Source organism: Homarus americanus, unplaced genomic scaffold (genome assembly GCF_018991925.1).
Source record: "Homarus americanus isolate GMGI-L3 unplaced genomic scaffold, GMGI_Hamer_2.0 scaffold39675, whole genome shotgun sequence".
NCBI classification, from domain to species: Eukaryota; Metazoa; Arthropoda; class Malacostraca; order Decapoda; family Nephropidae; genus Homarus; species Homarus americanus.
The window spans coordinates 1,232,722-1,259,368 of record NW_024736071.1 but is presented as its reverse complement, the minus strand read 5'-3'; the positions used below and the strand labels follow the sequence as shown (position 1 = coordinate 1,259,368).

Below are 26,647 nucleotides of genomic sequence, written 5' to 3'. Positions count from 1 at the left end.
TGGAAACTACTTCAAAAGAGGAGACACAAAATGGCGAACTAATTAAGTGAATCAGAGACAAAAGACGACAAATCTCTCACTAATTAATTAGGTAAACCATCTATTCTTATATCTGTTAATCTACCAATCTACTTATCTATCTATATATAACTATATATATATATATATATATATATATATATATATATATATATATATATATATATATATATATATATATATATATTTTATTTATATTTTATTTTTCCTCTACCTCTAAATAAAAGTAATTCGCACTGAGCAGGGAATTCCAGCGACGGCCCCTAGGATCCAATATACCTCATAAGGAACTGTAATTCTCCCCTTCCTTATAAGAAGGATCATCTATACTCAAGTCTTTTGACAGGATTCACTCATTTCCTCCGCCTACCATCACAACATGACGGAACCTCGTAACTCATCTACAACCTTTTTATTAATATGCAGAGCGTTGGTACTTGCAAAATTCTTGAACTAATGTTTTCATAACATTAGAAATATTGAAATCACCTAAACTGTATACTTTGCCTACAGCCTAATATTTCTCGATATTAAGAAATCGATAACACCAATCTTATTTGATCTCTTTCGTTATTTTGTCTATTTTACAAAAGGAAAAGGACCTAACCTAACCTAACCTAACCTAATAGAAAACTAATTTATGGATGTTAGTGCTCTATTCAACCTATTATAACCTAACTCACTTTTCTTAATTAATTGATCCAAATATAATGTTAAAATGACTCATTCTCATTAACCTTCTATCAGTGTAATATAATTAACATCTAACATTATTTTGTCGATGGAATAATTAACTTGGTTTGCGTAAGTTAATTATACTAATTATTTCATTAACATAGACTGAAAATAGATGAATTAGTTGATAAAGAATAAATGTATGGAAAGAAAGAATATTAATTAGATAGTTATAGTGACTGACGGATAGACAAGTGAACAGACAGAAAGGAAAACATGGATAGACAGAATCATGCTAAATATTCAGGTATGGAGCAAACAAAATTGGCACACTGGTGGATTACCTAACTAAGAGATAAACGGAATTAATAAAGAAGTAGACAATGGCACTGTGGACTGTAGCACTCTAACAGTGATCCTCTAACTGTAGCACAGTAACTGTAGCTCTGCAACTTCGGTACTCTGAGGCACTGTAACTGTGGTACAATATCTGTGGCAAGAAAACTGTGGCACTATAACTGTGGTACTTTACATATGGCACTGTAACTGTTGCACTGTAACTGTGATACTGCAACTGTTGTACTGTAACTGTGATACTGTAACTGTGACACTTGTTACGGTCATCTCCCCTTTCCCTCTGTATTTGTTTCAGTTACCCATTGTATTTAGTTTTATTGTGTCCCGTTTTTCTTTAGAATCGAAATCACAAGCTTATGGTAAAGACTTAAAAATGTCTTGATTATTTTTATATAAGTATGTACTGTATACTAGTATTTATTTCATTATGTAAATTTTGTAGAATGTATTTTTATTCTTGGTACAATTATGAAAGACTGTAAGAAGCAGGTGTGAAGTATAAGAAGAATTAGAAATTATATGGTGATGAAACAAGAAAGTATTGGAACATTTTTGTTTTGGCGACGCTCTCTCTGTAGCTAGGTTGAGGAGGATAGGAGGGTCAAGTTTGTGTGGTGCACATTTATCTATTATTATCTGGGCAATCATGGATAATAATGGTGTTAACTAAAGTGTAATATGTTCATTATAGTCTAAAGAATATTACAGTAGTGAGAGAGCATTGTATTTGGTGGAGATAACATTATTTTGAGTGAATTGATATGTTGCCTTTTTGTATGTGCATGGATGGAGAACAAATATTCATTATATTTTGTTGTTAAATATATTTTGTTGTTTCGTTTAAAGATGTGTTTTGATTAAACCAGTTATAATGGGAACAGTGGTTTTAAAATAAACACCCGTCAGCTGTCAGGAGATTGTTAGCCAAAAATAAGGTAAGGGTCTGTGTTTAACATTTAATCTCTCTGTTAACAGAAGCTGTTATTTCAGAGTCTCCTCTGATATAATGGGCCTATGGGCTGATTATACATCCTCTGGTGAGTCCTAGAAGAGGGTGTGAAGGTTGTAACATGGGGGCCTGTGTCCGAGAGGGATTGAGTCAAGTATACTGATTGTCCCAGTGTAACCAAACTGTACCGAAGTGTAAACAAGTAAGTGTTAATACTTGTATAAAAATTGTGCGGTTAGGTGATTACTGTGAAAAATTAGAAACATGGCAGGAAATATTGATAAATTTCAGGAACCAATGATGTTCACTTTTTGTACCAGTGTAATAAGGAGGAACTAATTGAGGTGGCATCTAGGTATGAAATTTCTCTGAGGTCATATATCAAAAGTGATATGCAGAGAAAGTTAATTGATGAAGTGGTGTCTTTGTCAATATTGGAGGAAGTTGAAGGCGTTGGTAATTTTAGTGGTGGTTATAAACAGTTAAGTGAACAAGTGGCAATGGAGAAGTTAAAATTAGGAATTCGAATTTTAGAAAATGCATTTAGAGGTAGAAAGAGAAAAGGAGAAGATACAGGCAGATAAAGATGTAGAACTGGGAAATTAGAAGTAGAGGAGAGGGCAGGTATAAGGAGAGGAAATGGAGATAAAGATAATAGAGTATGTCATTCACCTGAGTTTTTGGAAGAAGATGCTGAGGACTTATTTACTCAGTTTGAAAAAGTTGCAACTATTAAAGAATGGGACAAAAGTGACTGGGCAATATTGGTGAAGAGTAAATTTAAGGGTAAGGCCAGAAAGGCGTATGCGTGTCTGAGTATGTCAGAGTCTGTGGATTATGAGGCGTTAAAGAAGCACTGTTGAAGACGGTGGAAATTGATCCAGAAATGTACAGGAGAAGGTTTAGGGACATTAAGAAAGTGAGTGGACAAACTCATCTTGAAGTGGCTAGAGAAAGTGGGATGAGATTTGATAGATGGTGTAAGTCTGAGGAAGTAAAGACTGTGGATGACACAAGACAGTTAGTCCTGCTGGAGCATTTTAAAAGTTTTGTGCACCCTGAAATTAAGTTTGAAATAAGTAAGAATAGAGTGAAGAATTTGATGGATGCGGCTAGGTTGGCTGACCAGTTAGCAGTGGTACACAAAATGTATATGGAAGAGGTATCACATAAACAAGGTGGAGTAAGGCATAATAGAAGCCAGAATTATGACAGTATCATAACTATTTAAATGTTAAGCAGCCTAGTCCAAATTATTCTAAAGGAGGTCCACCCCAGGTGTCACAAAATACTGTTGGGAATAGATCACAAGGACAAACACAATATAAACATCCAAGACCTCAGTCCAATTATAACCCTTATGTTAGTAGACAGGAGAGACCACCAATAAAATGTTTTGTTTCTGGAGAAATTGGCCATGCTAAATATCAGTGTCAGAGTGGCCCAAAGTCTGCGGCATTAACTATTGCGGGAAGGCCGCGGAATATTTGTAATGTAAGAGGTAACGAGTACAGTGTGAGTAAGCCAAAATCTGTGATTTTTGAGCCATTTATTAATGAAGGAAAGGTTGGGATTAAAGGTAGTCCTGAGAAAAAAATAATAATATTGAGAGATACTGGAGCAAATCAGAGTGTGATTTTGAAAAATGTATTAGAGTGGACAGATGAGTCTTACTCTGGTGAAGAAGTGAATTTAAGAGGATTAGGTTCAGGGATGACTGTCCCATTACATAATGTAAATCTTGAGAGTGGATTTGTGAGTGGCATTGTAAAAGTTGGGGTAAGTGTTGAACTTCCCGTACCTGGAGTACAGATGTTATTGGGTAATGATTTTGCTGGCGACAAGGTGGTCCCAGAGCCTATTATGTGTGAAAATCCATTTGATGAAGAGGCTACTATAGAGGTGGACCATGTTGTGAAAAATGAAGATGTGTTGGATGATTCGAAGAAGTGTAAACCTGATGTTGAAATACAGTGTATTGAAACTGTGTACCCAGCTTGTGTTGTGGCCGGGGCAATATGTCAAAGAGAAGAGAAGAGTTTGATGATGATTTGGGAATAGGTGATATATTTAGTAAAGAGGATGTTATGACCACAGATAATAAAGGAGAGTTGGAAAATATTAAGGAGTGTACTGAGGAAGCAAAAATTTATGTACTACCAGATTTTGTTGTGGACAAGGAGGAATTAGTAAGGTTACAGAACAGTGACGAGAGTTTAAGGGAATGTTGGAGTGAAGCTAAGAGAAATGGGGGTGAGAGTGATGTATCAATTGGATTTTGTGTACAAAGTGGTGTGTTATTGAGAAAGTGGAGGCCTGTTGATGTTCCAGCAGCGGATCATTGGGAGGCTAGGAAGCAGATTGTTATTCCAAAGGAATATAAGGAACATGTTATTGCTTTATCCCATGATTCTTGTTTGTCTGGACATTTGGAAGTCAGGAAGACAACTGACAGGCTACTAACTCATTTTTATTGGTTTAATATAAAGAAAATGTATCTGAGTACTGTAAAACTTGTGAGATATGTCAGAAAGTCAGCCTAACCAGATTATACAGCCGACACCACTGAAGCCAATTCCTGCATTTTGTAAGCCTTTTAGCAGAATTGTAAATGATTGTGTAGGTCCTTTGCCTAAATCACAGAAGGGAAATAATTATCTGTTGACAATAATGTGTGTGTCTACCAGATTTCCAGAAGCTGTACCATTATGTATCATACATTCTAAAAATATTGTAAGAGTGTTAGTGAGATATTTCTCCTAGGTAGGCCTGTCTGAAATTATTCAGTCAGACCAGGGAAGTACTGTAATTTCTCTTCAGGAATGTTTAAAAGTATATTAAAGGGATTACATATAATGCAAACTTTGTCAAGTGCTTATCACCCGCAAACCCAAGGAGTTGTGGAAAGGTTCCACCAGACTTAAAAAAAATACTTTAAGAATGTATTGTGAGGAATTGTCTGTAGATTGGGATGAAGGCGTGCCTTTAGCGTTGTTTGCCATTAGAGATGCTGTACAGGAGTCTACAGGTTTTAGCCCATTTGATTTGGTATGTGGACATGAAGTGACAGGCCCATTAAATATGCTGAAGGAGAAGTGGATTGGGAAAATTGATTCTCATGGGTTATTGAAGTATGTATTAGATTTCAAAAACTGATTGTTTTGGGCTGGAGAGATTACTGCAGAAAATTTTTAAAGAGAATCAGGAAGATATGAAAAGGTGGTATGACAAGAAGTCAAGGAGTAGAGAGTTCAAACCTGGTGACCAAGTGTTGGTATTGTTGCCACAAACAGGAAATCCATTGAAAACCAAATTTTGTGGTCCCTGAGTGATTGAAAAAAGAGTGGGAGAATTTAACTATATTGTAAATACTGCAGTAAGATGCAAGTCATGTAAACATGATAAAACCATATTATGATAGAAACTCTACAGAAAATGATGTGAATAACAAGGTGAATTGTTTATGTGTCAGGCCTTATGCTGAAAAGATGATAGATGAAAGTGAAGATATTAAGTTGGGGTGATGTGAAAATAAACTGTTAAATAATTCAGGTATGTTGAATAATTTAGAAAAGAAACTTGATCGCTTATGAACTGAGAAGAGAAATTAAATCATACAAATGGTACATGAGTTTAGGCCTTTGTTTTCTGATGTTCCTAGGAGAACTGAGGTATTACAGCATGATGTTGAGGTTGAAAATACAACACCCATTAAGCAACACCCATATAGAGTGAATCCTAAGATGAGAGATATAATGAGAAAAGAAGTACAGCACTGTATATGCTTGATAATGATATGATTGAAAGAAGTAACAGTCCTTGGAGTTCACCGTGTGTATTGGTGACTAAACCTGATGGTATTTCATATAGATTTTGTACTGATTACAGAAAAGTAAACAATGTAACCAAAGCTGACTCATATCCTATTCCAAAAGTGGATGATTGTATTGAGCAGATAGGAGATGCTAAATTTGTAACTAAGATGGATTTGTTGAAAGGATATTGGGAAGTACCACTGACTGAAAGAACGAAAGAAATTTCTGCATTTGTGACTATGGATGGTTTATATCGGTATATAGTGTCACCTTTTGGTATGAAAAACAGCGGTAGTACTTTCCAAAGATTAGTTAAACAAGTATTGTATGATGTTAAAGGTTGTTCTGTGTATATAGGTGATATTGTACTGTATTCAAAAACTTGGGAAGAATATTTGTATATAATCAGAGAATTACTTAACAAATTGAATCAAGCAAACTTAACTGTAAACCTTGTGAAGAGTGAATTTGCTCAAGCAACTGTAGAATATCTAGGTTATGTTGGTCAAGGAAGTGTCAAAGTAATTAATGCTAAGGTGGAAAGTATTGTGACGAAGCTCTTAAAAAATTGAAACAGATACTTATAAGTGCACCCATACTTTCTACTCCAAATTATGACAAACCATTTAAATTGTATGTAGATGCTAGTGATTATGGACTTGGTGGAGTTTTAATGCAAGAGAAAGATGATGCTGAGTATCCTATTTATTATTTTTCAAAGAAGTTTCTTTTGTATCAGAAAAACTATAGCACAATTGAGAAAGAAACATTGGCATTGATTTTAAGTTTGAACCATTTTGATGTTTATTTGAGGGGGTCAGGCATACCGATCCAAGTTTTTACGTATCACAATCCCCTGGTATTTTTGCACAAGGTTAAAAATGTAAACCAACGTTTGACAAGGTGGAATCTATTGTTAAATGAATATGATTTGATTATTAAACATGTTAAATGAAAGTTGAATGTCGTGGCTGTTGCACTGTCCCGTATTCCAGTTAGTCATGAGTCATCCTGCGGCTAACTCGTTCCTCTTTTGGGAGGGGATGTTACGGCCATCTCCCCTTTCCCTCTGTATTTGTTTCAGTTACCTATTGTGATTAGTTTCTATTGTGTATGTATACTAGTATATGTTTCATTATGTAAACTTTGTGGAATGTATTTTTATTTTTTGTACAGTTATGACAGACTGCAAGAAGCAGGTGTGAAGTATAAAAAGAATTAGAAATTATATGTTTATGAAACAAGAAAATATTGGAAAAAAAATTTTTGGCGACGCTCTCTCTCTAGCTAGGTTGAAGGGAATAGGAGGGTCAAGTTTGTATGGTGCATATTTATCTATTATTATCTGGGTAATCATGGATAGTTATGGTGTTAACTAATGTGTAATATGTTCATTATAGTCGAAAGAAGAGCATTGTATTTGGTGGAGATAACATTACAGGTATTTTGAGTGAATTGGAGAGCACATGTTCATTTTATTTTGTTGTTAAATATATTTTGTTGTATTGTTTAAAGCTGTGTTATAATTAAACCAGTTTTATTGGAAACAGTGGTATTAAAATAAACACCCGTCAGCTGTCAGGAGATTGTTAGCCAGAAATAAGGTAAGGGTCTGTGTTTAACATTTAATCTCTCTGTTAACAGAAGCTGTTATTTCAGTCTCCTCTGATATAATGGACCTATGGGCTGATTATACATCCTCTGGTGAGTCCTAGAAGAGGGTGTGAAGGCTGTAACACTGTAACTGTGCCACTCTACATATGGCACTGTAACTGTGGTACTGTAACTATGGCTCTGTAACTGTGATACTATAACTGAGATACTATAACTGTGGCACTGTAACCGTTGTACTGTAACTATGGCACTATAACTGCGATAATGTAACTGTAGCACTGTAACTCTGACACTGTACCTGCGGCACTATAACTTTTGTACTGTAACTATGGCACTATAACTGTTGTACTGCAACTATGGCACTGCATCTGTGATACTGTAACTGTAGCACTGTAACTCTGGCATTCTTCTTGCGGCACTATAACTCTTGTACTGTAACTCTTAACTGACTACTGTATCTTTGGCTCTCTACCTTGTACTGTAACTATGGCACTGTAACTGTTGTACTGCAACTATGGCACTGCATCTGTGATACTGTAACTGTAGCACGGTAACTCTGGCATTCTTCTTGCGGCACTATAACTCTTGTACTGTATCAATGATACTGTATCTTTGGCTCTCTACCTGTGGCACTGTAACTGTTTTATTGTAGCTATGACACTGTAACTGTGGGACTCAATGATACTATAATTGTGATACTGTAACTGTGTTATTGTATCTGTTGTACTGTAACTGTGGCACTATAACTGTGGGACTGTAACTGTGGCACTCTAACTGTGGCACTGTAACTGTGATACCGTAACTGTTGTACTGTAACTGTGGCGCTATAACTGTTGTACGCTATCTGTGGCTCTATAACTGTGGCACTGTAACTGTAGCACTATAGCTGTGGCACTGTAACTGTGACAGTGTAACTGTGGCATTTTACAGTAACTGTGGCACAATAACTGTGACACTATAACTGTGGCACGATAACTGTGGCACTATAACTGTGGCATTATAAATGTATCACTTTAACTGTGGCACTCTACTTATGGCACACTGTACCTGTGGCATTATGACTGTGGCACTATAAGAGTGGCGCTATAACTGTGGTACTATAACTGTAGCGCTCTCCCTGTGACATTATAACTGTGGCACTATAAGAGTGGCGCTAAAACTGTGGCGCCTATAACTGTGGCACTATAACTGTGGCACTATAACTGTGGCACTATAACTGTAGTACTACAACTGTGGCACTATAGCTGTTGTACTATAATTGTGCCACTATAACTAGTACTATAACTTTGGTACTGTAACTGTGGAAACCTTAACTGCGGCACTATAACTGTGGTCCTGTAACTGCGGCACTATAACTGTTGTCCTTTAACTGTGACACTCTAACTATGGCACTATAACTGTGACACTATAACTGTGGCGCTATAACTGTGACACTATAACTGTGGCACTCTAACTGTGATGCTGTAACTGTGGCACTACAACAGTGGCACATTTCCTGTGGCACTCTAGCTGTGATACTCTGTATCGCTAAAACTGTGGTACTCTGACTGTGGTACTATAACTCTGGCAGTCGTAATTTGGCACTATAGCTTTGGCACTATAACTGTTGCACCCAAACTACGGCACTATAACTTTGGTCCTAAAACTGTAACTCTCTAACTGTGGCATTATAGCTGTAGTACTGCAACTGTGGCACTGTAACTAACACTCTCCCTCTAGCACTATAACTGTAGCACTATAACTGTTGCGCTATAACTGTGGCACTCTACCCGTGGCACTATAACGTGCCACTATAACTGTAGTACTATAGCTTTGGCACTATAACTGTGGCACCCTAACCGTGCCATTATATCTGTGGTCCTCTTACTGTGACATTCTAACTGTTGCACTATAACTGTGACATTATAACTGTGGTATTCTAACTATGGCACTATAACTATGGTACTCTAACTGTGGCACTATATTTGTGAAAATATAACTGCAGCACTATAACTGTGGTCCTCTAACTGTGACACTATAACTGTGGCAATATAATTGTGAAACTATAACTGTGGCACTATAACTGGGACAACACTACCTGTGGCACTATAACTGTGGCACTCTACCTGTAGCACTCTAACTTTGATACTGTAACGGTGGAACTGTAACTGTTGCACTATAACCGTGGCACTCTAACTGTGATACTGTAACTATAGCATTATAACTGTAGCACTATATCTGTGGCCCTATAACTCCGGTACTGTAACTGTGGCAATATAACTGGTACCGTAATAGTGACACTATAACTGCAGCACTATGTCTGTGGCACTCTAACTGTGGCACTATAATTGTTGCACTATAACGGTGATACTGTAACTGTGGCACTATAACTGTAGCACTATATCTGTGGCACTCTAACTGTGGCACTGTGACAATGGCATTATAACTCCGGTACTGTAACTGTGGCACTGTAAATGTTCTCATGAATCCTTAGTAGATATTATTTGGGATTACGGAGAGTTCCAGTGAATCAGGTATTAGTAATTTCATTGAAGCTCATATAAATCCAGGTGTATTGTATATGTTATATATTAATCAATTTATTTGGACCATTTTGTAGTAATATGATATGTAAAATGCATTTACTTAATTGATTTATTCTAATTAGCTAGTGTCTGCATAACAGCCATTAGACTAGTTACCGTGTCTCCGGTAATGAACTCCTGAGGACCTATGGAACTATGATACTATAACTGGTACTCTAACTGTGGTATTCTGTGTGGCACTGTAACTGTGGTACCGTAACTGTAGCACTGTAAATGGGAAAGTTAATGTTTGTGAGCCAGTGTTGTGTTACTTCAGTAATTATTGTGGTTCTATTCTAATGATGAGCTTACGTAGATTTTAATATAGCAAATCATTTGTTAACCTAATGTAATTTGGCTTACGTTTGTAACAAGTCTCCATTTGTGGTGTGAGAGTGATAATGGTGAAGGAGCTGATTTTTTATCCCTTATCCTTATCTGCCTCTATTTTTTCCACCTTTCTATCTCTTCCTATCTATCTCTGTCTCTCACTCACGTTTATTGTGTATCTCTCTCTGTCTTGTTCCTTTAAGTTTCTTCTATTTCATCTCCCTCACTCGTTCTTATTATATCTGTCTCTCAACATCTTTCTCTCTCTTTTCTCCCTCTAAACCAGTCTCTCCTGTTATCTCCCTATCTGTCTATCTGCCCCCGTACCATTTTATCTTAATAAATCTAGCGATCTCTATCCTTCCATCTCTATCTATTCACCTATAAATTTGTTGAGCCCTCTTATATCTTAATACATAAACACTGTATCTATCTATATACCTACGATTCTATCTATCTATCCGAAGCTATCCATCTCCGTCTTTTATCACAATTACTACAGTATATCTAACCAAACATAACAATTCTTTCAACAATCTTCCGTTTACTCAACAATTCATCATCCTCTCTTTTGCAATATGCCAGTCCTGTGTGTATGTTGCGAATTCGATGCATGAATAAAAGATGTCCTACGTGTATATAATATCTCCTCGCCCAGTGTACCTAAAGCGTATAGGATTGCCTAGTACTGCCCGACCGGATATTACCTGGTCCAGTGTGTGTGTGTGTGTGTGTGCCGGACGATCAAATACCACATTACAATCAATAGGGAACTTCAGCCTTATGGACAAGGATAGATTACCAGTTTATAGTTTTAATGGCATATAATAACATCAATAGACGAAAATTTCGGTTCAGCTAATATGCTATTTTGTTTGCTAAATTTTCCGTATATCATTTAGCATAATTTTAAGGCAATGTTTTTTGAGGTTTGGTAATGGCATTATATTATCGGAAAAGTTGTTAATTAGAGGCAAAAGGATTCATTTTGATTCATAGGTGATGAAGCGTCAAATAAAAATATTGCGTTGCAGTTCAAAGGCACTAGCGTTAATGAATACTGTAGATGGTGTAATATTTAATTGAATTGCAGTATTTGACCTAAATGGCATTGAGTTTGAAATATAGTGGATGACGAAATCCACAGATATTATGGCCATTAATTCCGTTTATTCAGTTATTCGTGGGTGATCGTGGTTGGAATAAAAAAAACTTAATAAATGAGAACGACGCAATGCTTCGAGTGATTAAAATTTTCAACTCGGATGACGTCCATCGACAGTGAAAAAAAGTAAACATTTACTTACTGAAGAAATTATATGATTTCTGCATTGTTAATTGATAGTAGACTAAACACACACACACACACACACACACACACAAAACACATTTTTCCAAATTATAGGTAAAATATATACGAAAATAGCAGGAGCCAGAAGTCCCTAACTACCCACCCCGACCTCAACGATACAAAATTTAATTCTCCGTTTAGTTCTCGTGTTTGTCTGTCAGTCTGACTATCAATTTGTAGTCTTTTTTTCTGTTGCTTTCATTTTTCGTAATCTCTCTCTCTCTCTCTCTCTCTCTCTTGCTGTCTGTGAAGAACAACAAAGTTTACAATGATTCTCTCTCTGTCTTGCTCTCTGTGAAGAACAACAAAGCTTACAATGATTCTCTCTCTGTCTTGCTCTCTGTGAAGAACAACAAATTTTACAATGATTCTCTCTCTCTCTCTCTCTCTCTCTCTCTCTCTCTCTCTCTCCCTAAAAAGGAACAACAATAATTATAATGATTCTCAATTTCTCGCTCGTCTAATTTTCTACCTTCCTTTCAACCCTTCCTTCTCCTCCACTTCCTCTTCATTCTTTTTCCTCTTTGCCCAAACTTTTTCCCTTCCACTCTCTCCCTCACCATCCTAGCACTATCTTCCCCCTCACCGGACATATAAAGGTTCCCGGGTACCTCCCTATTTAGTTAACTTCCGGGATTAGTCCGATCGATACTGTCGCCCAGAAAGAGGTGCTCGTGATGGTACAGGTGTTGGTGCTCGTGATGGTACAGGTATTGGTGCTCGTGTTGGAACAGGTGTTGGTGCTCGTGATGGTACAGGTGTTGGTTCTCGTGATGGTACAGGTACAGGTGTTGGTGCTCGTGATGGTACAGGTGTTGGTGCTCGTGATGGTACAGGTACATGTTTTGGTGCTCGTGATGGTACAGGTGTTGGTGCTCGTGATGGTACAGGTACATGTGTTGGTACTCGTGATGGTACAGGTGTTGGTGCTCGTGATGGTACAGGTGTTGGTGGTCGTGATGATACAGGTGTTGGTGCTCGTGAGTGGTACAGGTGCAGGTGTTGGTGCTCGTGATGATGCAGGTACAGGTGTTGGTGCTTGTGATGGTACAGGTACGGGTGTTGGTGCTCGTGATGGTACAGGTGTTGGTGCCTAGTGATGGTGCAGGTACAGGTGTTGGTGCTCGTGATGAATTTTTGGTGCTGGTGTTGGCGGTGTTCGATGGTACAGGTACAAGTGTTGGTGCTCGTGATGGTACAGGCGTTGGGTGCTCGTGATGGTTCAGGTACAGTGTTGGTGCTCGTGATGGTAAAGGTGTTGGTGCTCGTGATGGTACAGGTGTTGGTGCTTGTGATGGTACAGGTGTTGGTGCTCGTGATGGTACAGGTACATGTGTTGGTGCTCGTGATGGTACGGTTGTTGGTGCTCGTGATGGTACAGGTGTTGGTGTTCGTGTTGGTGCAGGTACAAGTGTTGGTGCTCGTGATGGTACAGGTGTTGGTGTTCGTGATGGTACAGGTGTTGGTGTTCGTGATAGTACAGGTACAGGTGTTGGTGTTTGTGAAGTTACAGGTGTTGATGTTCGTGATGGTACATTTGACGGTGTTCGTGGTGGTATAGATGTTTGTTGGTACAATTGTTGGTGCATTTGATGGTATAGATACAGGTGTTGGATTTCTTGGTGGTACAGGTAAAGGAGTTGGTTTTCGTGATGATACAGGTACAGGTGTTGGTGTTTGTGATGGTACAAGTACAGGTGTTGGTGCTCGTGATGGTACAGGCGTTGGTGCTCGTGATGGTACAAGTACAGGTGTTGGTGCCTGTGATGGTACAGGTGTTGGTGCCTGTGATGTTACAGGTGTTGGTGCCTGTGATGGTACAGGTGTTGGTGTTCTTGATGGTACAGGTGTTAGCTGATACATACAGAATCCATTGAAATTCCGCTTATTCCTTCCTTCCTCCCCCCAATTACTCTACCACAGAGAACCTACTCAACAACCTAACTCATAGAAAACATGTCCAATTCGCCTACACATCAAATACACAAAGACAAGTGCTGTGACACAATATAAACAGAAGTTAACCCTGAAATGCTACGGGTTCCGAATATTGGTACACTGTATGACCGTATATTGTATGGTAACTGTATATAGCAGAAAATAGTATCATATCCTTGTGTAATGGCTTTTGAATACCACTACACATCATTAAAACATTGTATAAATATTGTGGATGGATGTATAATACTTAAGCTGTAATAAATGTATTAACAATACATAAGATTTAACTATCAATAAATTGTTGTGAATACCTGTAATAAATAAAAATAAAATCTGTATATACCCGTAAAAAGCTTTAAATTACTATATATACCAAACAAATGCTGTACATTGTAGCAAATCCTTATAAATAGATCTTAAGTACTCAAAATACCCATAGAAAACAGTAAATTATAGTATAGCCTTATAACCCAGGAGGATATGATCTGAGAGCAGAAGATGGATCTGACAGGGCTGGAATTGAGCCACACAGAGAGAGAGAAAGAGAGAATGGGAAAAGGAGTTGAGTCTGGAAGAGGCTTTGGGAACCTGAATGATCTCCTTATAGACTCTCACGTGCGTCAATATTAGTAATAATATACCACTGGAAACTCAACCCCATAAAAAAGTTGCCAAATAGTGAGAAAATCTGGATAAAAGGCACCGCGAAATTACGGTGTTTTGGCCATCAATTTCTAATTTCCTCTGACTTGGCATTCATTCATTCTTTCTTTTAATTTTTTTGTATTATTTCTTTCGTTGTCATTCTTGCTAGGTTTCTAGGAGTGCTTATTTTCTTTGCTTATTATATTCTGTCTCTCTCTCTCTTCCCTGTTATCTCTCTATTTCATACCCTGTTTATCTTTTTTCTCCGTTTACCCTTTCCTTCATCCCGCCTCTCTCTCTCTCTCTCTCTCTCTCTCTCTCTCTGCCTGTCTATCGGTGTATTGGTCTACAATATCCTCTCTCTCTTTCACCACATCGGTACCTCAGTTTAACTTATTTTCGGCAAAACATAACCACAGAGTTACAGTCACCTGCCCTAATTAGTTAATCATAGAGGCTTTGGGGGGGGCAGAGGCATAAATAAGAAATATGGTAGTGAGGAATTGTTGAAGAGGTAGGAGTGATTGGTTGACAGTGATAGAAATTAGTGGTAAAAAGTAGAAGCGGTGGTTGATGGTGGTAGGGTGGTGGGGTATTATTGTGGTGGGGGTGGTGGGGTGGGTGTGGTGGAGCCAGTGTGGGGAGTAGTGGTGTGGTGGGGATGGAGGTGTGGTAGTGCAGTGGGGTTGTAAGGTGGTGGTGTGGCAGGGTAGTGGTGTGTGATGGGATGGAGGTATGGTGGTGTGGTTGGGTGGTGGGGTTGTGGTGTGGGGTAGTGGTGTGTTGGGATGGAGTGTGTGGGGTGTGTGGTGGGATGTGGTGGGGTGGTGGTGTGGCCAGGGGTAGTGGTGTGGTGGGATGGAGGTGTGGTGTGTGGGGTGGTGGGGTTGTGTGGCGGGTTTGTGGTGTGGTGGGGATGGAGGTGTGGTAGTGTGGTGGGATGGTGGGGTGGTGAGTGTGTGGGGTAGTGGTGTGGTAGGATGGAGGTGTGGTGGTGTGGTTGGGTGGTGGGGTTTTGGTGTGGCTAGTAGTAGTGCAGTGGGTTGGAGGTGTGGTTGTGTGCCTAGGTGTGGTAGTGTGGTGGGGTGTGTGGTGGTGTGGGATTGGTGGTGTGGGGTTGGTGGTGTGTTGGGATGGAGGTGTGGTAGTGTGTGGTGGGGTGGTGGGGTGGTGGTGTGTGTGGGGTAGTAGGATGGAAGTGTGGTAGTGTGGTTGGGTGGTAGGGTTGTAGTGTGGCAGGGTAGTAGTGTGGTAGGGCGGTAGTGTGGTAGGGCGGTAGTGTGGTAGGGCGGTAATGTGGTAGGATGCAAGTGTGGTAAGGTGGTAGGGTGGTAGTATGGTGGGGTGGTTGGGTAGTTGTGTGGTAGTATGGTAGTGTGGTAAGGTGGTGGGATGGTAGGGTGGTAGTGTGATAAAGTGGTTGTGTGGTAAGGTGGTGGGATGATAGGGTGGTAGTGTGGTAAGGTGGTGGGGTGTTAGAGATTAGTGGTGGCGATAAAGTGGATTTAGTAATGAAAGGTAAAAGATTGGTGCAGGATGATAGAGATTGGTAGTGTGTGGTATGGTGGTGGGATGGTAGGGTGGTAGTGTGATAAAGTGGTTGTGTGGTAAGGTGGTGGGATGGTAGGGTGGAAATGTGGTAAGGTGGTGGGGTGTTAGGGTGGTAGTGTGATAAAGTGGTTGTGTGGTAGGGTGGTGGGATGGTAGGGTGGTAATGTGGTAAGGTGGTGGGATGGTTAGGGTGGTCGTGTGATAAAGTGGTTGTGTGGAAAGTGGTTGTGTGGTAAGGTGGTGGGATGGTAGGGTGGAAATGTGGTAAGGTGGTGGGGTGTTAGGGTGGTAGTGTGATAAAGTGGTTGTGTGGTAGGGTGGTGGGATGGTAGGGTGGTAATGTGGTAAGGTGGTGGGATGGTTAGATGATTTATTACCTAAAGGAAAATAATATTATGTTTATCAATATCTGAATAAATTAAGTCAATATATTGGTCATAAATTTCCGTGAAAATCTTTTCCTCTACGCCACTTATTTTAAACTTATTACTCGAAGCTGTTACTCTGATCCCTTTACTCTATGCGGCATAGAGTAAAGGGATCAGGAGCACAAGTCGGCAAGCGTTACCGCGGGGGAAATGGAGCTATTGGTACCAATGTATTTTCTAAATTGAGTTCTGTCATGTGGAGCTTGGATTTGCTTCCCCTGTGTTACTCTCACATGATCGGAAAATAGTACTGATATCCTTTGGTCTGTGGTTGTGGAGTAACAAACAAAAAATTTAATGGCTTGTTTCTCACTTTTTAAAAATAGCGCTTGCGGCCTTTTGATTCTAAGGTACTTCGTAATTACTGAACGTCACTTATTCTCCTTTTCCCAAAAACACACTGGCGAGTGTCAATGCCACTATAGGTAACAAAGCTACACAAAGACCTGTGTCCTCAAAGCATACTAAGAGACTCACTGTTTCCGCAAATTTAATCTAACTTAACCTTGCTAGACCCAACCTACCACACCCATTATTTGACATAAGCCAATGATTATTTTATTACGTACTAACCTAACCTAACCTAACCTAACCTAACCTAACCTAACCTAACCTAACCTAACCTAACCTGATCTAACCTAGCCAATCTGTAACGTTACCTGAACTGAACTAATCAACACCTATAACGACTTAGCTCCATATTGCTAAATCTTAGCATGATGTAACTTAACCTAAAAAGCCTCTAAAATTGCATAACCAATCCTTAGCATGGCATAACTTAATATAACTATCCTGTAACATAACCTGACTGACCCCTATCCTGCCCTAACTGAACCTGATCAACATTAACATATCCTAATCTAACGCAACCAAACACGAGGTTTTAGTATAACATTTCATGCTTTGTTTCAAGACCTCGTAGGAGTATAAATTTTGAACACACACTTTTACCTTAATGTAACACAGAGAAACTAGAAAAATAGTTCTTAAAATATAAATTAACTTCATAAAGTATTGTTATGTAATGTGGGTTACTAAGATTTGATATTGAAATTTGGGTGTGCAAATCCATAGAATTCCTTATACAGTAGGTGACTTCAGATTATGATCCTGTGCGTAGAAATCTGAAACTGATTAAGTTTGTCAAATAGACTGTACGTTTTTCAATATTTGTTGCAATACGTAAACACATATTACATTTCTATTTAAAGCTTCTTTACCAGATTTATTTATTTTAATGGAAAATAATATACAGTGGTGTCTATATTAATTTCAACTTAAAGGTGAAATTCGATAGATTATTCCTGTTTAATCAAATAAGAAATACAGATATAAAATTTTCCGTTCAATCTCTTACGACCTTATGTCTGGGTACATTTTCCGAACTGTCGTCTGAATATCAACATTTTATTTGACGGTCCTCAATTTAATTTTCAATTTCAATTGTTTATTCCTTGATAGAGGAAGCGGGATCATAGTGCTGTCACTAGGTAACCCTGTACAATGACACCAGAAGCATCTGGCAAGTGTGACAAGTATATACAGTATAAATATTATAAAGGAGCTTACTAAAGCCTAAGGAAGGAAGGATATTCCTTTAACACATAATCAATATTATTTACAAAATATCTGGCCAGTATGGGGAGGATCATCGTGTCTCCGTCAGGGGGTCGTTGAGTGGTGGTCCAGCAGGCGTCACGGAAGCGTTGTGTGTGGGGACATCTTAGGAGGTAGTGGATAAGGGTGCTGCTGTCGGGTCTTCTGCATAATGCACAAGAGCGTTGCTCAGGGGATGCGGGGATACCAATCTCCCAAGCAAAGTCATACCCAATGATGATACGGGCAGCAATCACGTCCCCTTTCCGCGACCCTTTCCCGTAGACGTACGAGAGGTCAGGAAGTTTACGGAGGACATCGTACCAGGTGGGCGGGGAGTCCAGGGGGATGGCTGCTTCCCGAGCTTCTCTCTGTTTGCGGCGAATTTGGGTCCTAATCTGTAAGAGTGTTCGAGGAACAACGTAGTCAGGTGTGGCCTTGTTGCAGCCAGTCTTGGCAAGGCCATCTGCTGCCTCATTCCCCAAGATACCGACATGACTGGGTATCCATAGGAATGTCACAGGACGGCCTGCATCCTGAAGTGTGGATGTTAACCCTCGTATTCGGAGGATGAGGTCCTTATTTTCCCCTGATCCAAATGCGATCCCGTCGAGAGCAGACCTGGAATCGCAGCAGACAAGCAAGGGGCAGAAACCATCTGCTTCTTCCTCAGTGAGAAGGGCAGCAAGGAGGGCTATTAGTTCAGCCTGAGTGGAGGATGCCCCGTCAGAAACTCTGAGAGACAGTTTGATAGGCTCAGGGGCATCAGGACGGGAGATGTAGACACCAGCCCCGGCCCTACCTGTAGCGGGGTCAACAGAACCATCAGTGTAGAGGACGACCCTACCTGGGGACCAGTGGGCGATCCTGGAGAGGTGGTATTTGCAGAGAATAACAGGGTTCACCTGGGATTTCGGGAGCGGTCCACCGAGGGCAATCACTTCAGGTTGAAAATCCAGCCAGGGAGAAGGAGACGAACCAACAGCAGGGTTGACAACAATATCAGGCAGGAGGTCGTGTTCCTGAAGGGCTCGGATGAGTGACCCTCGCCACTGTCTTCTAGATGGAGGTCGGTCTCGGACAGCAGGAGTCAAGTTGGTTTGGACATAGTTGCCCCGAGGATCCCGTAGAATGGAAACGGCAGTTTTTAGGTAAAACTCCTGGACACGATCCTGTAAGGGGGAAAGACCAAGTTCGGTATATAGAGAAGTAGAGCGTGTCCACTGAGGAGCCCCAATGATGATACGAGCAGCTTTCCTCTGGATAACTTCGAGACGGTTGACAGCAGTCCGACTAATGTTGACGAGGGCAGGGGCGGCGTAGTCGACACAGGAACGGACAAAGGACTTGTACATGGTGAGAAGTACAGGGATGGTGGCACCAAGGGAACCCCTGCACATGGTAGAGAGGGGAGCGAGACGCCGAAAGCATATGTCTCGAAGATAGCGGACTTCAGGGATCTGACAACGTGTGCGAGTTACATACACACCCAGGTATTTTGTCTCATTAACCCAGTCCAAGGGCGTTCCTGATAAGAGAAGGGGTGGAGGTACAACACGACCGTGCCACATGGCTTTTGTTTTCGCAGTTGAAAGAAGGAAACCAAGTGAATCACACTCTGGAGACCAGCTCAAGGGCTTCCTGCATGCTGAGGTAGTCAGGGGCTTGGAGGAGGACATCGTCGGCATATCCTGAGTGGACAACTTCTGTCGGCCACGGGAGAGATGCAATGGAGTGCATGAGAGTGTTAAACAAGGTGGGACTCAGGACTCCACCTTTAACCCCTAACCGCGCAAGTTTAGCTAAAATGAGGGCAGGCTGAGCCGTATCAAAGGCTCCCTTGATATCAAAGAAGACGGAGATGCGGGCAGTCTGATTGCAATAAAAGGAAGCAATGGAGTGTGCTGTGCTGCGATGTTGAATGAAACCATTGAGGGAGTTGTGGAAGCCGCCTATGGTGTGAAGAAGGCGACGATGGAGTATCCTCTCCATCATCTTGCAAACACAGGAGGTAAGACTAATGGGTCGATATTTCCCAGGATCTCCCGGCTTAGGGATGGGGATAACAGTGGCATTTTTCCAGTTGGACAGGAGAACCACATGTTCATAAGACATATTGTAGAGAGCAAGCAAGGGGCCGTTAGGAATATTAGTACAGGCGTTGAGGACGGAGTAGGTTATCTGATCATCCCCAGGAGAGGTGTCTTTTCTAGAGCGACGAGCACTGTCAAGCTCGAACTGTGTGATGGGATGATCAGTGGGGGCAGGGGAGGTAAGAGCAGCACGAACAACAGGCTCAGACGCATCAATGCGAGCCTGCACTGCCTCCTGCATTGGATCTGGAAGTGCCTCAGGGGAGGAAGCTCGTGCCCAGTCCTCCATTAAAGAGCAGGCAAGGGAGGCGGGGTCAGGGTGGGGAAGAGGCCTCCGTCGAGTACCGCGTATAGCATTAATCCGATTCCATACATAAGAGGGTGACGACTGGAACGATAGAGACCCCGTGAAGGATAGCCAGTCCGCCTCACGTATCCGACGGCGCTCCTGAGTTGCAAAGGAGCACCAATTTTTGAAGTTTTTCCAGTCCTCCGGAGACCGAGACCTCCGTATGGCAGAGTGGAGATCACGGGTTACCTGCCGGAGATGTCTCATGGCAGGGATACGATACCAGTAGTTGGTGGCACTTCTGGGGTGACGGGGAGGGCGTGGAGGGGTAGCGCGATGACAGTCATACACGGCATCAACAAAATCAGCGCTGTAAGAGTCAAGGGATTGGGGGACAACATAGGAATCCGCCCAGGTAGAAAGGTATTGGGTAAAGGAAGGAACAGCATCTTGTGTGAGACGAAGGCGAGGGGATCGATAAGGAGCTGATGTCGGGGCAGAGAAGGAGAGCCTGAGATGGGTAGTAACGGCAAGATGGTCACTATACAGAGCAGGCTCGGTGCAGACGGTAGGATGAAAGGAGGTATGACCGTTCAATAGTAAGCCAACATCAAGGAAACTATGGGGGAGGCGAGTAGGATCGTCAGGACAAAGAAAGCGAACATCATCATCCCCATTAAGAAACTGTGAGAGATGTGATCCGTTAAGGGTACATGGCGTGGGATGATCCGGAGTAAGAGTGGGATGGCGGGCATTAAAGTCGCCAAGAACAATAGTGGGAATCCCATCATGGAGGTCGTGAAGAACCTGGGGGTCCAGAGAATCACTCTTGAAATGAACATTGACTACACGAAGGGTCCGGTCACCAAGAGTAAGGGAGACAGAAAGTAATTCAGACTGGGGTCCATGTGAGTCAGGTGAAGGGAGACGAACAGATGGAATGGTGTTACGCACAAGGGTGAGGAGGCCACGAGCCTGCCCGCGGTACCGAGGCAGGGTGTAAACAGTATAGCCAGAGAGGCGGAGTGGAGTAACATCGTCTGTGATGGTTTCCTGAAGTAGAGCAACATCTACTTGATGGGAGAGCACAAACTGGGCGAAGTCTGTCCCGCGAGGTCTAAGTCCCTGGATGTTCCATTGTAAGAAGAGGAGGGAACGGCCTCCGGTGTGAGATGAGTCGGAGGGGCTAGACAGGGCTCCAGAGGAGGTACCAAATTCTGTTGAGAAAAATGGAGAGGGAGGAGTGGGATAGCGAGGGATGGATCCTCCATCTCGGGAGATGGAAGGAGGCGGGTCATCAGGGCTTGCAAAGTGCGCCCCTGTTGGGTCAGGGTGTCCAGAATGAGTTGTTGTTGCCTGTGCAATGTCGCAATTGTTTTCACAAACAAGTCGAGTTGGGCAGAGAGAAGGTTGATTTGCTTGGAGTGGCGATCCAGACGGAGAGTAATTGTTTCCATAGAACCAACTTGGTGTACCTGTACAGGAGCTGGAGGTGGCGGCGAGGATTGCCGAGGGCCCGACTGGGCATGTGGTGGTGGTAGCGACGGAGAGGGACGGTGAGGGTTCAGTTGAGTAAGAGGTGGTGGTGCTGGTGAGAGACAGCGGGGGTCCGGGTGGGCAGGAGATGGTGGTGACTGTGTGGCAGGGCCGGCAACGACCTTGTTCCAAGAACGGTAGGGAGAGGGAGGGAGGGGAGAAAGGATGGGTGGTAGGGGTGATAGGAGGGGGTGGTAGAGGAGAGGAGATCAATGGGAAATCCTTGGTGGATGGAAGAGGCGGTGGTGGATGGGAGTGAGGTTTGGTTGACAGGGGCTTCGTCAGAGACGAGGGCGGTGGTACAAGGTAAGTTTTCCCCGGGCGAGTGCCAGGACGCTGTGGGCAATTGGCATTCCAGGCGTGGTGACTGCCATGGCAATTGACACACCATGGAATAACTGGGATTTTGTTCTGAATTTTCGATTTGCATTCCACCTGCGCAGAAACCGCAGGCGACCATCCTCGTGCACTCCCAGGTGCGGTGTTTCCACGATTGGCAACGACCACAGATTTTCGGGGTTCCGATAAATCGGTCGAGAGGACAGTTGTGAATTGGTCCTACATTCACCTTCGAAGGGAGGGGGCCCACCCACCAGCCGATGAGTTCGTTGGATGGACGTTTGGAGACCGGGTTGATGCGGCGTTCCATGTCCAGTAGTTGTGGGAGAAGAGGGCGAAGATCGTCGATAGGGATCTCCCAGGGTACGTGGCGAACCATTACCTTGGTACGACGAGTTTCTGGGGTGATGATGGTGAACTTCAGCATCACCTCCCCCTGGGGAGCAGGAAAGCCCACCTGAGTGAGCAGGCGTACCGTCTCGTCCATTTGTGTGGTGACTATCACGGCTGTGGGACCTCGGCGGAGGCGAAGTGTTGAGTCCTGAAGTGGAGAGCAGTGACGGAAGAACCAGGTCGTCCGTGTGCTCAGAGGCAAGTCCCGAGGAAAGGCGAGACGACGAAGGCGCGACGGGGCAGGGAGACAAAGGGAATCCCCTATGTCCATCGTCGGCAGAGGGTCGGTCATTGAGCCACATGTAAGCTCACTTGGGGACCCCGATGACAGGAGGAGTCCACCACCCTCTACAGCCCCAGAAGGGGTGCAAGGGGGAGCCGTGGCCCCTGCTGGAGACCCTGACTTCTGAGATTTCTGCTTCTTCTTTGACTTATCTTCAAGAAGAAAATCGTCAGCATCACTGTCACCTACTGCCACCGTTTCCAACGAACGGGAGAGTTTAACGGCGGGCATAGGGCACGTTGGCAACACTGCAGTCAGGTGGAGTGGTAATGACGACACTGCTACGTCACACTCTCACATTGCGCATGCGCAAACTTGAAAAACTTTGCTCAGAGGGATCGGGTGGTAGGACCAGATGTTTTATCACCCAAAAATGACAGTCCAAAAGTAAAAAAAAAATATATGCCTCTGTGCTGATAACTGGGTCTTACTATAGTTGTCTGCACAGGCTGGGATTGGTAGACTCGCTGAATTCGTCAGAAATACGAATTTTAAGGAGCAGTCTCTTACAGCCTTTGTTGACACTACGCACGCATGCGCGTTCTCTCTGACGGTCCTCTGAAACCAAAGGTACCGAGGCTAATACTTTTTCTTTGTTAGTGGCCTTTAACCTCCCTTTATACCCATATCTTCTCCACACATTTTATTACTTAACTATACGAATATATATATATATATATATATATATATATATATATATATATATATATATATATATATATATATATATATATATATATATATATATATATATATATATATATATATATATATATATATATGCAGCTTTGTCTCCTACTGTTGTTGGTTTAGGGGCCGATGATCTTGTTCCCCTGAGGCAAAGCAATACAGACCTGAATAATGTGAAGCAGAGGCGACATCTCAGCCAGGCTGCACTGTAGCTTCTGGGCTGCTGCTTCTGTTCAGATAACTCCTCGGTTAGTCTGGCTTAGAATCATCCTGCAATTGGTCCCATGCCACCAAATGTTGCGAACACCAGAGGAGTGAAGCTACCTTATCACTCTCGTTCTTCCTGTGTGCAGCTTCGAAAGACAGGTTACTGTGACAGGCGGCCATGGGATCGATTATCCTGATATCAAAGAATGCTCCTTGTCCCCGTATCCAGAATCATCAAGCATTGACGTCCACACGGGCTTCATTGGATGTGTTGGAAGTCCTGTGATGAAGATTCTCACCGTCCAGTGGAAGGAGGGTCTGTTTTACCGTGACGTCGTAGCAAAATTCCTTCAGCATATTCGTTGTGAGATCCTTACTTCGTCATGCCTCATACATACGAAACCACACCTCTTGCACGTGATTGATGTCGTAGGATGAGCCACAGACGCATTGGGTGGGCATACCATCTACTGGCTAACCATACCTTAGAGTAATGACGTCTGTAAATTCTTGTTTGTTAAAGCTGAAGCCCTTTGCTCTTATCGGCAACGTTGTTAGCCAGTTTAAGGCGCCCACCTCCTGCGCTACAGCTACTTTGTTGTTGACCTCACTTCCATTGAACACCTGTATTGCCTGTTGATGGTGTTCTGGCTTCACAATGAGGAGGCACTTGCTGACATTTGGGTAGTACCCTATTTGTGGACCGCATGATGCTACTAGGTCCCAACACTTTTTGATGTCCTCCACTTTTCCTGATCGTGTAACCACATCAACGCATGCTACTTGCTTGAAATTAATTAGTTCATAGTTTATTGTGCGTTGTAGCACGGATAGGCCTAGTGCGTACAGTACCATGGCGACAGGTCCCCTGCGTTGTTCCCTCAGTTGACTTTATGATGATATCACCTCTTTGGACACTACTACTACTACTACTACTACTGCTATGTTTATTCAAAGAATTGGGTAAATACTGTATATTAATGTATGACTGTTACAGTAAAATAGACTTTCATGATATAATAATGAATTACCACGTCAAAAATAATATAAACCCTTAGATAAACAATAAATATGCTAGAGATATTGAAAGATAAACAATTCTCGTAACAGAAAACAGAAGAATCACATTTACTCATTTCCGTACTTTCTGATATATATATATATATATATATATATATATATATATATATATATATATATATATATATATATATATATATATATATATATATATATATATATATATATATATATATATATATATATATATATATATATATATATATATATATATATATATAAAGGAGAAAGAGAGAAAAGTGAGAGAGAGAGACACCTAGATTCTGCCAATAATCGTGAGGGACGATTTTCAGAGACATTCATTAATAACTCAATTCTCAGCGTGGTAGAAGTCTCACGTAGAGATAATTCATATGAAATAAGACACCTGAGCTAAGCTACCGCAATATTCTTTTTATAGGGGAAAGACCTGGAGGAATCTGAAGGTTGAGAAGCAGTGCGACTCACTGAAGGTTTCATAAGAGTTGATGCGTCCGATTCTAAAGGCCACCAGATTAAGAATATGAAAAGTTTTTTTTTTTCTTGTTGGGATTGATGACATTAGAAGGAAGAGACTTTGTAAAGTAGCACTTGTGGAATACTCTGTACACAATTAGAACCAATGATTGGCTAAGAACAAATCAAAGTTTACCGACGAAGATGTCGTGTGTGATGATTTGTTCTATTATAGCCTTGAGTTAGAGCTCGCACAATATAGTCCTGAAATATTTATTGGGAGGCAGACAAATATTTCCTTACATGATACAAATGGGACTAGGCAGAAAGGAATGGGAAAGTGACTCACCGAGGGAGTTATCGTAAGCATTGATGTGCTCTGAAGTCATGAACTGGTGCACCAGGGCCGTTTTGCCCACACCCGGTGCACCCAGCATCACCACCCGGTACGGCGTCACCATTTCCGAGGCCGACGACGCCTGGGACGACGCCGCCGACGATGCTGCCGACGTGGCCAGCGAGCAGGGATGTGACCAGGCGCATCCATCAGTGCTGATGGGAAGAAAAGAGATGGGGGAATTTAGTGGGGTTCTGTGATGTAGGAAGCAAAGAGGATTGTATTTCTTGGAAACGAGGTTAGATAACTAGAGGGGGGAGGATAGAGGCAGGTTAATGGTGTGTTTATCGAGTGTCAGGGAAGTAGGATGGGGAAACATGAGTAAGTGAGGAGGGTGAGAAGTTAATCAGGAGGATAAATGGAAGATATGGAGTCTGAAAATAAAGGTGAGTGACACTTGAGGAGAGAGAGAGAGAGAGAGAGACATGTTCTTACCACTAGCGGAAGATTTACAGGTATCCATTAGAGAGTGGAGGACTGACTAATCCTTGGACCTGTTTGGTGCAATACTAACGTAAGATTAGCACGACACCTAGGACTTTGGACTTAAAAATCTTAATGGCGTTTTAAAGATATATTTAGGGGAACAACGACCTAATGCACGATTACTACAAAAACCTTGATTACATGTGAATACAGTTATCATGTGTCATATGACTCAACAGTGTTCTACGTGTCATGGCAACAGTGTGGAAGGTAGCATATAATTTAACAGTGCGCCACGTGTGATACATTACTTAACTGTAAACAGATGTCATATGACTCAACATTGAGCGAGGTGTCACAACAGTCAATAGTGTACCAGGTGTCATATAACTCAACAGTGACACAACAATGCAGAAATGAACCGACAGTCATTATATCTAAAGGACCATCTTTTTCTGACATTTGATACAGCTGTGACGTAATGCAGACCAGACATACTAAGAACTTATGATATTGTGTTAACTGCCAATTAGCGAATCAGTATCACCGAGTATCAGGAATGACACGAAATAATCCAGAATACGTGACATAATTGGCCCCAAGTAACATATGACACACTATATC

At 41.8% G+C, this 26,647-nt stretch overlaps 1 protein-coding gene across 1 annotated transcript in view; it reads right to left on the bottom strand.

The window, feature by feature from the left end:
* Positions 1-5,607: 5,607 nt before the first annotated feature.
* LOC121871657 overlaps positions 5,608-26,647 on the bottom strand; it is a 113,491-nt gene continuing 92,451 nt past the window's right edge. The window contains exons 4-6 of the mRNA XM_042374067.1: positions 25,550-25,752; positions 24,170-24,437; positions 5,608-5,614 (exon numbers count right to left, since the gene is read on the bottom strand). Of these exons, the coding sequence (XP_042230001.1) occupies positions 5,608-5,614; positions 24,170-24,437; positions 25,550-25,752 (478 nt within the window). The remainder of the gene's footprint in view (positions 5,615-24,169; positions 24,438-25,549; positions 25,753-26,647) is intronic.